The sequence below is a fragment of the Phalacrocorax carbo genome, chromosome 17, assembly GCF_963921805.1.
Source record: "Phalacrocorax carbo chromosome 17, bPhaCar2.1, whole genome shotgun sequence".
In the NCBI taxonomy this organism is placed as follows: domain Eukaryota; kingdom Metazoa; phylum Chordata; class Aves; order Suliformes; family Phalacrocoracidae; genus Phalacrocorax; species Phalacrocorax carbo.
This window is the reverse complement of record NC_087529.1, coordinates 12,724,414-12,740,953: the sequence shown is the minus strand read 5'-3', so window position 1 is coordinate 12,740,953 and position 16,540 is coordinate 12,724,414. Positions and strand designations below refer to the sequence as shown.

Genomic DNA, 16,540 nt, shown 5'->3' with positions numbered 1-16,540 from the left:
GCTGCAGCAGGTTGCAGCTGGTCGTGATAAGCCACAGCACTGCCCTGGCAATCCGGGCAAGGAGGATTTAACAGCCCCGGTAGGAGTTTGGTGCAAAATCTCCTGTGCTTTGTCACACTCACTGTTTTGCATTTTGAGGAAGGCAAAAATAAGTCTTGTTGAGGTGGGTCAGCTGGTTTTGTCTTGTTTCTGTTTTTTTCATGACAGCTTTCAGTGGTACAGACAGTTCGGTGAAGGTGTTACACCCGGATAGGCTAGGGTTGTGTTTTTCCTCTTTGGATCTTTGTGACACCTACCAGAACTGTAGACCTCCTTCCTTTCAACCAGAGTTAAGATGATGTATTTTTCTTCCTTTGGAGAAATAACTTCGGTAAAAGACATTGATATGTGAACGATAACACAGGATGCTTTCCTTTCGAACTGGAGCTGCCTTTCTGCAAAACTGTTTTGCAGGACAAATTAAGCAGCTGGAGCAATCACACGTGATGGAGACGAGGTAGTGGTGCTGCCTTCTGATGCCAGTCCAACATTCCTTTATGCGACTGGGGTGCCTCAGCAGCCTCTGTGTGTGTGTAAAATGTTTTGTTTGAAACTCGGTTTCCTTCGTAAATACCATCGACACATTTTGAAAAGGCAGTAAAATATATAAAAAAATAATTAAAGGGTGGAGGGTATAAAAAATATCAAGTACAATCTGGCTTTCTGAGCTTCAGAAAAGCTTAATAGAAAGATAACAAAAATGTATAATAACATGCTAGCTGGGCAACTGATAGAGCAGGTACTTAGGCTAACTGTGGCGATTTTGCTCTTTGCGTATTCTTCGCTTGTGTTTGCTGAAGTCACGAGCACTCTCGTGTCCCTCGCTTAAATGGGAGCTGACTGTAGCGAGTGGTGGTGCAGGGCGTCCCAGGCGAGGGGGTTCACAGTACGCACAGGGAACAACTGGTTAAAATCACCACTTGCAAAAGATACAAAACGTTTTAAACCCATGTTTGAAAATAATCAGAAACTCGTTGAAAGTGTCTGCACACTTGCAAGACAGTTGCTCGCTTTTGCGATTTGCGGCTTTACGGGAACAGAGCAGAGGGCAATGGGATGCCTGGCCCTATTTTTGTGTTAACTCACCTTAAAGTTGCTTCATTTACAGTCTCGGTCTCGGTCGTTGCCACTGGCAACTGTGCCCGAGCAAATCCTTGAATGCAAAATATCCTTTTCCGTTCGAAGGTGAAGGGCCCAGAGAAAAAAAGGGAACAGATTGCCACCTAACTTATTGATGCATAATTTAAGTAACAAGGCTAGATTGATACTGGCCCAGGAGGAATTCAACAGCTGCTTTGCTTTCTAAAGCCATTAGGAGGTGGTGTCTTTTGGAAACAATCTATACTTGGTACTAAAATAACTAATAAAAAATAAATTTATTTCTATTACGTTTAATTCTGAATTTCAGGCTCCAGTGGAGAATAAAATTTGTCAGTGTATATTATTCTCAGAAAACCTGTACTCTGGGAACAATCAAACTGTAGTGAGTAAGTGCAAAATCGAAGGTTTCTTTAAAAAGTTAAGGAGTTGCAGGAAGACAGTAATAAAAATCATCAGGAAATGTGATTTATTCCACCGGGCTCTTCTAGGTCTGCTTTTTGAGGTGTTCAAACAACACTCACATTAATAATTTTACACGCCAATATTGAAATGCCAGCCTGTACGAGAGAGTCTGGAAATGTCAGAGAAATAATGCACGTGCTTGCACAGCCCCTGCTCCTTGACTTGGGCAGGAACATTGATTGGCACCTGCTCACCCGATGAGTAATAGTTTAGGATTTAGGCTCTGAAGTCTCTTAAGGCCAAGGATTTGGGTAGAAAAAGGGATTTTAGGTAGAGGAAACTGCAGTTTGTATGTCTGGTGTTGTTTTCTCGGGAAATGAAGAGGTGATATAGAGATTGGAGCTGTTGCATTTTTGGGTACTTCATTGTCTTTAAAATCTACCATTAGGCTTCCAAGTCTCTTCCCACACACACATCCCCCCCCTTTTTTTTTTGCCTGCTGACCAGAACTGGGTTCCTGGTGTCTGAGGTTCTCCCTGCAGTTACAGGTGAGGTGCCTGTGACAGCCTTCAGGACTTGGTGAGTCTCGGGAAGTGACACGTATCCCCCTTAACCTCGAGAGCTTTGGATCTGGCACTCTTGCGCTATCCTCAGAGAGCTTAAAAAGTCTCATAAACTGAAGTCTGTTTTCCAGTTACCCTTCACAAAGTCCTAAAAAATAACACAGAGAACGCCTCCACACCCTCATTGCAATGTGAAGAACCATTGGCTCTTGGTATTTCCACTTTCTGGGGGGGACCGACTGGGTATCAGCTTTGTGAGCCTGAGGGACAAGCCAGGACAGCAGGGTTGAGTGCAGCCCTGCTTTGGCTTGATCTGGGCTCCCACGGGTGGGAGAGCTCCGCTTCCCTGCCTCTTCTGCATCCGCCCCCCACGTGCTGGCTTCCACCTCTCCTCGGGAGGTACCCGGTGTGTTTTGGCTCCATCCTCTTTGGTTCTTTTCTTTAACCATAGTGCTGCATTCTTGAGTAATTATAGCTGCTTTGTAGCAAATCCTATAAACACCATGGTACAAAAAACCCGATTTATTACGGCGCTTTTGAACTAATTGGCTGAGATACTGAGACAGTGGCAACTTTATAATTTAACAGTTAATTCAAGTAACCTTTTTCAGAGACTAATCTTAGGTGGCTGCTTTTCCTGGGTTGTAACAATAAATATGTCCTCAAGATGACTGTAACAAGTGCCTAAGAAAGGGGAATGTGCTGCAGCTGCCTTGCGGCAAAGATTTTTTGAATGAAAATGAGAATCTTGGTAATTTCTAGAATAAAACCCTCTGCCCCGCGTTGTTGTATTTGCGTTATGCGTATTTACCACCCGATCCATTGGGTTGAAACACTTGCCTGCCAATTATCTCCTATTATATTCATTTAAATATCTACCTTGCTTTTGCAAGCCATGTTCTCCCTGTTGCTTTACAGCCGTGAGTTTCTCGTTAGTGCAGTATGTGCCGTGTGCTGCTGCTCAGCCTGGCCCTTAGTAAGTCTGCTAGTAAGTGTGAGCGTGCCTGCTTCTTCCCTGGGATGCTGGCATTGATTTCCGTGTCAGTTGGCCATGCATAGCACAGGGAATGGTCCTGAAATCCTGTCCCTTTTTGCTGGCTTTGGAGGTCTTGGTTAACAGGGTGAAATGAACGGCTGGCGGGCTCAGAAAAGTGGCCGACGTTCTTTTTTTGCCTTAATAAATGGATATGCCTGAGTTCCACGAGCAGATCTGAGTCCACACCCAGGATCAAGGTGTTCCCTGTGGTGCTGATGCAGTCCTGCGCCCCGGACGTCCCTTGCCTCACCAGTTGGATTATTTCCTCGGTTGACATGGTCTGGGTTAGCGTTGTGTTCTTCAGCACGGCACGGTGAGCCTGGCATCCACAAAATGACTCAAGGCAGATGCTTTTAGGAAGGCCCCTGTAATCATTCCATTTCCCATAACTAAAATGCAGTGCTGAGAGTACACAGGGTGCCTCCAAGGCAGGTGTCATGGGTAGTTTGAACTGAGATGAGCTGGGGGGAGATAGCCTGGCGAAAGCTGCTCGTCGCTCTCCATCAACCAAGAAATCTTCCCAGCAAAGAGGGAGTTGGCCTTTTCCTTCCCACTGGATTCTCCAGCACCACCCACGTCTGTACTGCGGGGGCTTGGATGGGATGTAAAGGCTTCATGTGCGTCCTGGCTGCACTTGCAGAAGGCTTGAGAGGTTGGGTGAAAGGCACTGAAGCTGTTCCATGCTGAGCATTTCATCTATATTTAGGGAGGAAAAGGAAGCACTTAACTACCAGCTGCAGATCAACTAACAAGGGTTATATTAGAGAAAAATAGTCCATCACATTTTGTTTCCTTCCTGCCTTCCAAATCATTTGGAGAGCGTGAGCTGTCCTTGCGATCCAGAATTTGGATCACGCTCTCTGCCTGCTTGCCCATCAGTTACCTGTGACAGCATTACAGTGCAAGGGGAAAGACAGGCTTGGGTTGCTGCTTCGTGTTAAAGGTCACCAAACAGGTACAACATCCCCGTGTGCAGCAGACGCAGGGGATGGGGCTACTCTGCAGCTGAGGACAGGGTGTCTCCGTAGCCAAAGAACAGCCTTAGTGCAGGCGTCAGTATGAAATGTTATGTTTCCTGAAGGTTTTTTCTCTTTCCGTTGTCTCCTTCCAAATAGGAAGGTGGCTTTGCTTTGCTTGATCTGTTAGTTATTAAAAGAAGATCACAGTTGTGCTAAAGTAATCCGTTTTTCATCCGTCGGAATTAAAACTGTCTGGATGTACCCCTGGCTTAATTGGCAGGCGAGATGTGCCGCTCTGCAGCGGGTAGGGATTAAGAAACAAATCTTCAATAATGAATCTTTTCTTTAGAATAACTCATGCAGCATTAGATATAATAAATAGAAGTTAACGAGTTGCAGAGGAACGGTCCCACGGGCATAGGGCCACACAGCACTGGTGAGGGCCTGTGCCCACCCAGCAGCGCACGGGTCGGGTCGGCGCTGGTCTGGGGTCTCCTTTTTGTTTGTCTCTTGGAAAACACAATAGCGAACCCGGTTCCCAGGCATTCTAGCCGCCAGTTTTGGAAGGCGTTTCATCTACTTCAACGTATCTGAATGCTCATGAGACTGAAATAAGTCACTGAATGTATAACTACAAGGCTACTTTTTGTTTCCATCTGAAATTGATGGAAACTTTTGGTGCTGGTAACAGCTCGCAGATACTGTCTGCAAAGTTGCTGAGGGGTTTAAAGCTCGGTTATTCCCCGGCTTGGTGTCACTGTGCAGATTTTCGTTTAGCCCCACGGACACGGGATGTAGTGAGACGCTCGCTTCTGTGTGCCTGGTGTCCTGCTGGATTGGTTATTACCTTCTTGTAACTTAATAACCAGCTTAATCTTAATTTCTTCCTCCTAAAGCCTGAGGTTACAACTGGTAATCAAAAAGAAGAGGTTTTTTAGCTTTTTGAGAAGCAGTATGACCCTGTTAAGATTAATTTATCTACAGTATTTCTTCTTCTTCTCCTGAGTGACCCCAGTTCAGCCACTTCCACTGTCGAACAAAAGGAGCCCTAAATAATTGCGAGCCTTAATTAGGTGAGAAACTGTGTGTAATAATTCAACGAATTATTTGTTTGACTTGGAGAGCTTCATACTGGCAGGTGGTGAAGATAGTCCTGGCAGTCGCGTAATGTAAGTGCTTTGCACTCCCGTTATATGATCTGTTTAATAATACCCTGTGTGAAAGTGTAAAAGCTGTTTTGTTTATTGCAATGATGGGCTGTCTTCAAATTCAAATGAAGGCGCTCAGGATTGGAGCCATCAAGATCACTTTTCCAGCTGCCTGTTTGGTGTTGCACCCAGGGAAGTGGTTGACCATAGAAAAGCTGCCGCGCTGCCAACCTGCAGCTAACTAAACCCCAAGTAACACCTCTGACACGGCATTACCCTCTACTCAGGCATCTCCTGTGTCAGGTACCAGCAGTCCTAAATGCTTCTAAGCCAAGAGACCTTGGGAAGTGAAGTGGAGCGGGAAGATGGGATTTTATTTTTCAGAAGGGGAATGCTAAAGGCTGGCAAGTCAGCCATGGCTTCGTGCACGGCCTCGGCTGCTGCGGTATTTCAGTTCCTGCAGCCTGCGAGAGCCCAGCTGCACGGTCTAGACAGTTCGTTGGACTTCTGTCCGTCTGTTATGGAAGGTCCAGGTGTGTACACTGCCCCACCAAACGTGTGGATGTGGTTCGCAGAGCAATTCTCTGCAAGCTTTGCGCTGTTTCTGTAGGGCCGATACGCTGCAGCAGAGCTGGGCTCTGCAAGTGTCCCTTGGTATCTTTGGTGACAATAAAAATGTAAGAGGAAGTGAAAGGGGTGATGGGTGTTAACTCCACATGGCCAGGTGTGGCCAGCATAAAAAGTAGCTGGGATGGATTTATTTTCGTATTCATCTATACATATGTGGATATTCACATATACCACTGCAGACTGACGAAGGTTGCAGGGTTCTGATGCTGCTGAGTTGTTCCATCTGCTGCCAGGGGCTCTGAGGAGAGGGGCATTTCTACTACGGATATTTTTTTTTCTCAGAATACTTTTAATATAAGCCCTGTAGCGTGCCCGTGTGGGACGAGTGGTTGTCAGTGACCCTGTGAGCTCTGAACTCACCCAACCTGAGCTACACAGCCTGCACAGCTGGCCGGAGGCTGTGCGGGTACTTGGAAACAAGTTTTTGAGTTTCAGGACCAGAGATATATAAGTGAGGAATTAAAAAGAAATAAATCTGCTTAAGACCTGTGCGCAAAACAACACTCCATTTCCCCAGAACAATGCTTTTCCTTAATAGCAAATGAATATGTTTAAGCTCAGCAAAGAAAATATTTCAAGGGAAGCCGGTGAAAAACAGACTGAGGATATCCTGGCTGCTTCTCCGAAGATAAGTTTTATTCTCAGGAAATAATATGAATGGAGTGTAGTGGGGTTTTTTAAAATCCCTCTGTGCGTTTAAATGTTCAGGAGGTGCAGGGACTGTAATTTTTTGCGTTACATACCTTAAAAAAACCAAAAAAGTCTTTGTGCACAAAATTATTTTGGGTTTTTTGGGGAGGTTTTTTGGTTGTGTTTGGGTTTTTCGATGTTTATGTGGTGCTTGGTTTTGGGGTTTATTTTTGGGGTGGGGGGGGGGGGTGGGGGCGGTGGCGGTGAGGAGCAACCCCCTGCTTGCAACACCGAATACATCTTGCAGCCCTGGGCCGCCAGAGCCACGGCGGCAGCGCTGCCCTTGGCACGTGGGGGCTGGCTTGCGGGCGACAGCCGGGCGGGGGCTGCGCGGACGGTGCTGGGTCCAGCCGCTCCGCTCCGCGGGGAGAGGAGGTGGGGAGCGGGGCACCCCGGCAGGCAGAGCCCTTGTGTGGGCTGTCGGCTTGTGCCGCTTGCTGGGACTTTAACACTCACGCAGGGAGAAGGCTTAGTCATTTCTGAATGTCTAAGAGCAGAGCTGGCAGCTGGGTTTAACTTGTTTTTCTGGGATGGGGCATAAAAGCGTGGACTGGGAAGCATCAGACCTGCGGGTTATAAAAGCTGAGTTGCCGAGACTTGCTTTTGCAAAGGGCTCCGTTAACGTCTTGTGTTATGTCCGAACCAAAATAAGTGTCAACTGAAACGTTTGGCAAAGCCAGGTTTTAAAATGCTGGAAATCATAACTGGAAAAGCCATCAGAGGGGCAGTGGGCTCTGCCTGCCCTCCTGTATGATGCTACACCGGTTTCTGTGCATCTCTGCGACTAAAGCGTGCGCTGCGTTCCCTGCTTAAAGCCGACTGATTTGTGTGTGTGTGTGTGTGTGTGTGTGGTCTTTACAGCAGTTTTATGTGTAGTTTTATTTAACCGTTAAATAAATGATTGTGCATCTGCCTGGGGAAGTATCTATTTGCTAGACTTCATGTCCTCGAGTAATTAAAGAGCAGCTGTTGCAAGACCCAAAGCTCTGCTTTCTCTTCCCAGTCTTCCCTCCGCTCCTCGGGGATGCTGGCGTTGCAACACGGCGTATCGGAGAGAGGTTTCCCGTGGGTCCTCCCGCCATCAGGGACGGACTCTGGCCTTCCAGCCCAGGGCTTGCTCTGCCAGGATGAGGTCTGCAAGGAGCTGCAGCAGGCTTTGCCCCACTGGTCTGCTTTATTTTCTTATGTAGCCCATACTATTTAGTCCTTTCCTGAAAACACATCAAGGTGGGGTTTGTTTTTTCTTTCTTAAGAGAAAGACCAGAGTGAGTGGATGAAGAGTGGTTGGACTTGGTGATCTTAAAGGTCTTCTCCAGCCTAAACGATTCTATGATTCTAAGAGGAGCCTCCTTATTTCAGTGTGTTTTTCTCTGAAGAAAATATAACATTATCCTTGTTAGGACAAACTAATTGATTTTTGGCTGACTTCCATTTTTCAGTGTTAACGTTTCATGTGTCACCATCTCTGCCTCTCTTCTATATTTTATCCCTTCGTATAAACCCTGTGTTTATTTCTCGGCAATTATGCATGTCTGGAGGAATGTAGTAAATTGTACTACTATATTGTCCTCAATATATGCATATGTGTTTACCCCCCAAAAAATTGCTTATGCAAATACGTTGATAAGAAAAGAAATATGTAGCGCAGCTCTTCTCCTTCATGAATGCTGATGGGTTTCTGTAGCAAGAAGCTTCTCTTTCTGCAGTCGGAGCAGCTGTAAACCTGCTACAAAAGATAATTTTAAGAAATTTCCCGTTCATGTCCACTCTTGTGAGTTATAAGAGAAAAGGGAGGTGTTAGCCATGCTCTGTTGATGCTCCCAAGTAACTTGGCTCTCCATTTTAGTCCTGGCAGTGGGTGTGAAAATATATATATACACATATATATATATAAGTTTTGCTGTAGTTTCAGGGACCGGCCATGCCCGTGGACAGCACAACCCAGGCACATAGCTCTCTCCTCTCGCACCACTTCCCTGTGGGCCCCCCGGGCCCAGCCACGCCACTCCTGGCAGAGGTGCGTAATCCCTTGACAAAAGTCCCCGCTGGTGGTCCAGCATCACACCTAGGTCTGCTTTTCTGGGCTCGAAGGCCGTTACAAGTTTCCCCTCGTGTCCTTTGCTCCTCGTTTTCCCAGCGTTAATGCCTGCTCAGGGTAGTGCTCCTTGCCCTGGCTGCAGGGTCTGCAGAGGTCAGGCAGGTTTTGCGTTGCTGTGCACCAGGGCCGTGTCTGTAGGCAGCGATCGGTGGTGGGACCGTAGGGACCGGAGCTTGGGGACCAGAGCTGGGAGAGCCGGGGAGCACGAGCTCCGAGGGGAGAGCGTGCGCTGGCTCCCGTGTCCTCTTGCTGCTCGAGCAAATCCTTCGGGGGGGGGCGAGTTTGCCTTTCCAGACATCACAGCCTGGCTTCAGAGCCAGCCAAAGGAGGTGTATTACTTTTTTTTTTTAATGATGCTAGCTTAAATAAAAGAAAAGAGGGGAAGGTTTAAGCCATTTGTCTTTTGTCAATGTATTTATCACCATAAAAGGCTTAACCAGGTAGTGAAAAATACAATAAAAAAACCTGACTGCATTAGCCTGAAATAACACTGGTGTTTAACATTGGCGTGTCTGTTATATGGATGTTGTGAAACTATTTTGAGTCTTAAATCTTTTGTTATCTATGGAATAATCACAAAACTGTTAAAATCCAATCTGTAAATCTGGTGGGCGATTGAGGCTGTTCTCCCCCGCCCCATGTTTGTCTGTTTCCTATTTCTCAGCAGAAGTAACTGCTTTCCGTGACACACTTAAAGGATTGCTCCCATTGCTTCGTGTTTTATAGCTGTGCTATTGCAGCACTGAAAATATTTAATAGTATTTAATCTGCTTTTGTAATGAAACCCAGGCAGGCTTCATATGGTTGTTCTGGTGGGAACGGTATCGTCGCCTTAGTCTGCAGCAGGCGGCTCCCAGCCTTAAAAGCCCCATTGGGTCAGGGGCTGCACGGTCAATTGGAGTCAAAATTAAATAGCTTAAAATCTCACTTTGGTGACCTAGCCAAAGTTCAGGATACAGAGCAACACAAGCCCAGAGGGTTTTGTCCCGCAAGGGAGTGGTTTTATTCCCAGGAAAGCGTACGTAGGGCTTTATGCTAAGGGGAGGGAGCGATGAGGGGAGGAGAGGGCAGAGGTCCCTTCCAGCCGCTCACCAAGCCACCTCTCGGCATCCCACCTTGCTCCTGAGCACAGCCCCAAAGCCAGCGGGTCTGGCCGTGCTTCCTTCAGGCCAGCTGCATCCTTGCTTGCTCCACTATGCGCTTCCTCCAGTGGCCTCTGAAAGCTTTGCTGCCCAGCTCCAGGTGACGGGGGCTTTATGGGACCGGTGTTGGGAGATAGTCGGTTTTATTTCCTTCTGCTGCTAGCCTCATCAAAGGTCACTAACTCCATGGAAGAACAGCCGGTGGGGAGGGGTACAGCCATGGTATGATACAGGGGGAAACAAAATTGTTTGCTTCTAAAAAGCGGGAAGCCATCTGATCATGTCGCAGCAATTCATGTCTGACTCTCGTCCCTGTACAAGACAGCTTCTGCCCTCGGCTGGGCAGTGGCAGTGTTATACTGATGTTGAAGCTGCTGTGGATGAAAGCACGAGCTGTGATGCCGGCCTGTTCGCAGGATGGTGGGTTTCCACCCACCCATTGCCAACAAAACCAGTCGTGAGTCCAGCTGCTGCATCACTGGTGACGGGCTTGACACAGCAGTGGTCTGAGAAGCACTTCTAGAAACAGTCTAGAAACAGTTCTCAGTGTCTCCTGCAGGCAACAGGACACTGATTCGTGCAGTTCCTACCTTTGAGGGTTCTGGAGAGGCGGGTGCCTACGTCTGGGTTGGGGTGGTGGCTGCAGTCCGTACCCTCTTGGAAGCTCTTTTGTTTGCTGCTAGGATTCTCGTAGTTGGCCTCAAGGCTGTCTAGGGACCCATCCAACGTGTTAGGAGTGCTCCGCGCCCATCGTGGGAATAAGCGCAGCAGCTCACGTGCTAAACAGCTCTCCCGTGTGCCACGCGTGTTAGAGGCTTTGCTGGTTCCTGTGGGTTGGGGATTTTTGCCCTTAATTTGTGTGAGAATTCGCTGACTGTTAGCGAACCAAATCTGGGGGGAGCAGGGAGCCTTACACATGGTGTTAACTTGTCAGCGCCTCCACACGCGTTGAGGGAAGTTTGGGTCTCTCTGAGCCCGGACCCTGTTTGGGACCTGCTGCTTTACAGGTGACACGTTGTCTCCTCTGCTATTGCTTTGCTTGTGGCACTGGGAAGGACGCGTCGCCTCGGTGAAACGTGGCCGCCGCCTTGGCGTATGAGGAGCGAGCATTGGGCGCGTTTGTTTACAGCGAGACTTGTTCCGCGCTGCTATGACCCTGCAGTCTCCCCTCTCTGCTCTGTGCCGAGGATGACTCCTGCAAGAATTCACTGTAATTACGCAGGCAGCAATAGATTAGCATTAGCAATGTCTGCCTGCAAAATTTTGCAGGTGTCAGCAGTTCTTCCGACCAAAAAAGCTTTTAGCTCTTGGGCAGAAAGTCAAGTGCCATTTTAAATGTGTAGCCATCAGGTTTTTGAAAAAAGCGGGGAGTCAGTCTGGTTTCCTCTTTTTTTTTTTTTTTTTTTTGGGATGAAGTGCATAATAAGCTCTTAGCTCAGATAAATCCTAATTGAGGATTCAGTCAGGGCTGTTGCTAAATTAGCAAAGCAGGTCCGCTAGACAAATGCAGCTTCAGCTTGTCAAAATAAGCAATTCTTAAAATTCTCACATGGAAAGAGGATTCATGCCACTAAACCTTTTTGTCTTCCCCCGTTCCCAGACACAGGCCTCTTGCCCCTTTCAAGAATCACCCAAATCCATCCCATTCACCACAGCACACAGCTCTGGTGTTGCTCCCATACCATTTTGCCAGGCTGTGACTGCGCTAGAGCCGGTGTCACACGCTCAGAACAGGGGCTTTGGTTGACACTAAGGTCCCTTTGTCAAGGGGTACCCGGGCATCGCTCTCAAATTTACACGTTTTCTCCAGGACTCTTCCAGTTCCCCCAGCCAAGGTCTTTCGGGTATAAGTGACACCTGGCAAGTGCAGACACGGCTGGGAGGGCTTTGGGATGCACCGTGGAAGTGTTCCTCCTGGCAAAGTGGGGCTGAAGTGGTGGTAGGATCTGGTACTTTGAAGGGTCCAGCAAAGCACCCAACAGTCAAACCCACATTATCTGCTGGTAGACGGCGCTAAATGACTAAAACCGTGAGAAAAATGGCCATCCTGTAGCTGTGTGTGTTGTCAAACCCCATGGAAGAAATGTGGCTCAGAACAGTAAGTTCTAGGTGTTTGTCCACCTGAATTTCTTTTTTTCTATTAAAGCAGGTATCCCACATTGGCTTGTGGATGGTTTTACCCTGGATCTTAATGTGGCTAGAAAATTAAGACTACAGCTGGATAACCAGTTTAGTATGCACCCAGCTTGTCTGAGCATAAATGTGGTATTTAGGGCTCCTCATTGCTCCCTGGCTCAGTAACGCGTCTCTCTTCCTTCCAGTTCAACATCAACGGCGAGTGGTACACCTGGATCAACTACGACCGCTTCCAGGAGCTGGTGCAAGAGCACGAGAGGAGCGGCAGGTCCAAGACTTTCACAGCGGCTGATTACACAGCCAGAACTCCTCGCTGGGCGCTGTTTGGGTCCAGAGAAAGGGGATTCGATCCCTTGGACGTAAGATACCAGCGGAAGAATAAAGTGAGAGACATCTCTGGGTGCTGAGGTTAGGCTGGGGCTTGCAGAGCTCTGGGCTGGCTGGCTCCTGAGTTTTGGTCTCCATTTCGAGGCTAACACTGATTTTTGAATCTATTTACCTGGATTTTTCTGATGTTTGATATTGACAAGGAGGGTAAAGCCTTTATTTAACCCTTCCTTCCTGTTTTTAGGGCTTCTTGGATGAAAATATTTATAATGCTCTCTATCTCAAGATAAATCACAACTGGTGCATGCCAGCAATTTATCGTAACTGGCAGCTTGATGAGGGAGGCAGGGGCTGTGCTCTCCACAGCAGAGAGTGTTTGGAGTCGGATGTGGAGGGGGAGCATTTGGCTTCTGTGCCCTGCTGCAAGGAGAGCCCGGCACATGCTGGCATCCAGCTTGGCAGCAAAACGTTGCGCGTCCGTAAGGATAAGTGCCAGGGGGATCTCAGCGCCGCAGGCTGGTTGGGTCTGTGCAGGTGGGACCACAGAAGGATCTGGATCTAAAAGCCTGAGCCCTGCGGGCAGTATCATTGTACAGACAGTAACAAAGATGTATGTATTCTAAACACTGGTGCCAATTCCTATGGAGACCTCGACCCCAAGAAGCTGAAGCTTGGGAACAGTAGAATTAACACCACCACTCTTAATATTGTCTGCAACCTCTGCTATCTCTCTGAATATTTTCCAACTTCATGGGTTTGGCAATGAATATTTTCTGAGTAGTTTTATCCCACTCCCCCAGCAGCCCTGAATTCAGGGCTTATTGTATGTAAAATAATTATTTAAAGCCCCATTAGGCTCCTGCTGTGTCCAGTGTCCTGCTGCTGGTGAGGACGTGCCATGGGGAGCCAGCGGGTGTGGGTGTCAGCGGGTGCCTGCCTTCGCTCCACCCGGGCAAGTCAGCTGTTTCGAGTGGGGGTGGCAATCTGATGTAAATGAAAACTGAATCCAGTTGAGATCTCTTGTGTCAAGAAACCAGCTCTTTTAGTTTGGAGAGGTGACATCTAGGCGCCAGGGCCAGCGGCACGTCCGCGGGTGTTGCTCTTGGAGACCCTGGGCCGCGCCTGGGACTCTGTTTGGAGGTGCTGCAGCCTGGCTGGAAAATTGCGTTTAAATGAGAGGGGGGCTTGGGCTATTTTCTGTTGGGGAAAATCCCCGCTTTCGTGTGCCGATGAGCTTTCCCTTTCTGTTTATGCAACATCCGCGTCGGCCACAGCCCCCAGTGCAAAGGCTCGGCGCAGACCCCAGCGTTCGGCTGTGCCTTCGGTGGCCAAGCGGCTGAACCAGTCGCGCTGCCGCTTCCCGGCTGGCCTCCGCGCCTCTGCCAGCGGCTTCCCCCTTTGGCAGCCCCAGGGCACGAGGCAGCGCTGGTTGCTCTCGGGCCCCTTCCCTGTGCCCGTCTGGCCTTCTGGGGTGAAGGGGCTGTGGTGTGGGAGGTGGGAGGGCAACGGCGCTGCCCCGTTACCTCAGTCTGCTGCGCAGTGGCTTGACCTACTCCAGCTGAAGCCCATCAGCCGAGGAGCCTGACCAAACCAGCTACAGAAGGGGCTTGAGTTTAGACCCAGAGGTGTCAGCTGCTGGTGGGAATTAAAACACAGCTGTGCTTGGGCGGTGGTGTTCTCCCGCTGAGCTCCAGGAGCACAGATCAGAGGTGTTCACAGCACTCCCAGCATAATGGCGAGGTCCATACGCCTGCGATGCCCAGCACCTGTGGCGCTGTGGATAGGACTGTTACTGAGATTGTGGTTGTTTCTTTAAAAAGGATGCTCATTTCTTAAACTGTAAAAACCATTTTGAAAGAAGAAAGAGAATAAAGTCATTTTCCCTAGAGCGCCTTTGTTGTCATTGCTGTAGGAGACTTTGTAAGAGGGGATGCTAAAGGAATTTTAAGGAGATCAAAAGCACAAACATTGCAGAATGTCTTTTTTTCTTGATAGCACTTGGAGTGGAAGGGAGAGCATCTGTGTGCGCATAGATGATGGAGAGGGCTTGGCTGATGGGAGGCTGCCCTAACACGTCGGTCACCTGGCTCCTCTCTGCGAAGCACTGGGTGGAGGTTGGCGGTGGTCAGAAGTAGTCACCAGGCTTCCTCAGGCCAATGCCAAGCCCGACACAGGTGGCACCAGCAAGCCCTGGGGAGAGAGAGGATGTTTTCAAGCAATCTGTCCGTCTTCCTCCGACAGAAACCTGACACGATGACGCTGCAGCTTTGCGTGCATTGCATCACCAAAGTCCAGCCGTGGGACTCTCAGCCCCAAGGTGCCCGTGCTGTGTGGTTGTATCTGGCTGGAGGCTGAGCTCGCTGTGCCGGGTGTCCCAGCAGGACGGGGCGCGACCACGCTGCGCCGTGGCCTGTCTCGAGAGCTGCTGCGGGGTGAGCCAGGCCGTGCTCACGGCAAGAACTGATCTTCCGGGCTGCTAGTGCTGCTTCCTAGCTAAGACGCGTCCACGTGCTTCATCCTTTACAGCCCCATCCGTGGGAGCTGGCGAGTACCAAGCTGAGCTGGGAGGGCACCTGCTTGTTACCTTCTTCCACCAGAAAAATGTGGGTTTTTGTATTCTTGGTGATATATTGTGCTGTTCAGTGAATGGTAGAGGAAAGACATGGACTCATTAAGGCATTGAAAACTCTGGGTGAGGATCTTTGTGTATTTGGGTCAGTGGTGGGCACCTGTCTTCAAGCGAGGTCTCCAAAATTACTTTTTTCTTCCTTTCCTGACCATATTTTCAAGCAATACCTCCTAAATCCTTATGGGATGTTAGTCTTAGGGATTTGATTTCCTTAAGAAACAGGCTAGAGAAAGGGTGCTCTCCCTTCCCCCTGGGGAGAAGGACTTGTCCTGTCCCCACCACAGTTCCTCTGCTCAGTCACTCCTCTGTTCTCTTGGTCACGTTTGACACCATTTAACTCCCATTTGGAGTGAAGGTTAGTGGCGCTGGAAGGCCCAGATGCTCAACGCTGAAAGATTTGAAGCTGTTAACAGGAAAAACATGTTTGCTAGGAAGACCTGTACTCTGACTCCTGCTTCTGATGGGAGGGATACTCTGTGGAGAATGTGACTTCCCAGAAATTCCCAGCGTTGGACCACGTTTGAGTTAAAAACTGTTGTGTTTTGGGCTTATTTTGCAGAACTAATGCAGCTTGAGTAAATATATCAGGGGTGAGATGCAGCTACCTGAACGCAGATGTTTAGTAGCTGCAAAGACCTCTCCAAACACCAGCTCTGCTCTTCAAGACTCTTGGAAGACCTGGCTTGCATCTGCCAGCCCAGAGAGTTGTGCCAGGGCATCTCCCAAGCCACCAGGTGTGTGTTTGGGCAGTGGTCTTCCCTATTTACTGATCAGCTGTGGGGTTACTGTCATCCTTGTTCTTCCGCGTGACCTCTTGTAAATGTACGAGAGGGGGGACCTTTCTGTAGCCAAGTCCTAGGGAGGGGAGGTTGTTCCTACCACAAGAAATAAAGGTCCACAAGTACGTCACTGCCTCCTCATTACCAGCCTCCGGAGGGTTCGGCTAGTTGAGGTCATTGGCTTAGGCAAGACAGGAGCTCTTTGTGGGACTCCTGCTAACCCTGGAGCATCAGTTGTGTGTGGGCACAGCTGGGGTTTCGGGTCGGCGTGTTTGGTGTCCGCCATAACCCACCATATTCCCCTTGATGGATGCCAGCTCTTCTGCACCTATTCCTCCTTTCTGGGCCAGACGCCTCCGTCCTGCACCACCCTTCCTGACGGGTGAAGCAGCCATACATCACCAGTGTTCACCCCAATCCCTTGCTGGTCCGTGGTGAGCCCTGGTGGCAGGCAGTTCCGCCCCAGGAGAGGCGGTCCCTGTGCCGGAGGAGCCCTGAGGCTGCTGCCCTCAACAGCTGCCGTGGTGATTAGCACTTCGTGTAAAATGTTCCATAAAACCCTGACAGTGCCTTCCCTTAGAAATCCTAGGGGAGCCCTAAAGAAAACGCTGTGTGTTTTCTCTGTGCTGTGGCGTTAACGCTACTTCTTCTCCCAAACCCCCTTGGGACACGCAAATTGCTGCTGTCCCCGTTACACGGTGCTTCTCCACGGGCCATTTGGCTCAGCTGAAGTAACTTGTTGGCACTGTAAGAGGCCTCTCCCCGATCCTTCTTGTGTCCCCACATTCTCTCCATCCCTCTCCCAGATCCTGTGTCCCCGCGCTCCCTCCATTCTCATCTTCCCCATGCTCTATCCTTCTC

At 49.1% G+C, this 16,540-nt stretch overlaps 1 protein-coding gene across 4 annotated transcripts in view; it reads left to right on the top strand.

Annotated features, from left to right (window-relative positions):
- The window catches only part of LOC104043065 (S-adenosyl-L-methionine-dependent tRNA 4-demethylwyosine synthase TYW1-like), a 110,315-nt gene extending 94,503 nt beyond the window's left edge, over positions 1-15,812 (top strand). For 3 of the 4 annotated variants that reach the window (XM_064468144.1, XM_064468146.1, XM_064468147.1), the window contains exons 16-17: positions 12,130-12,327; positions 14,267-15,812. In XM_064468144.1, coding sequence (XP_064324214.1) covers positions 12,130-12,327; positions 14,267-14,308 — 240 coding nt within the window. In that variant the 3' untranslated portion in view covers positions 14,309-15,812. Of the gene's footprint in view, positions 1-12,129; positions 14,160-14,266 lie in introns of those variants that run through there. The other variant, XM_064468145.1, reaches the window with a different exon arrangement.
- The last annotated feature ends 728 nt before the right edge of the window (positions 15,813-16,540 follow it).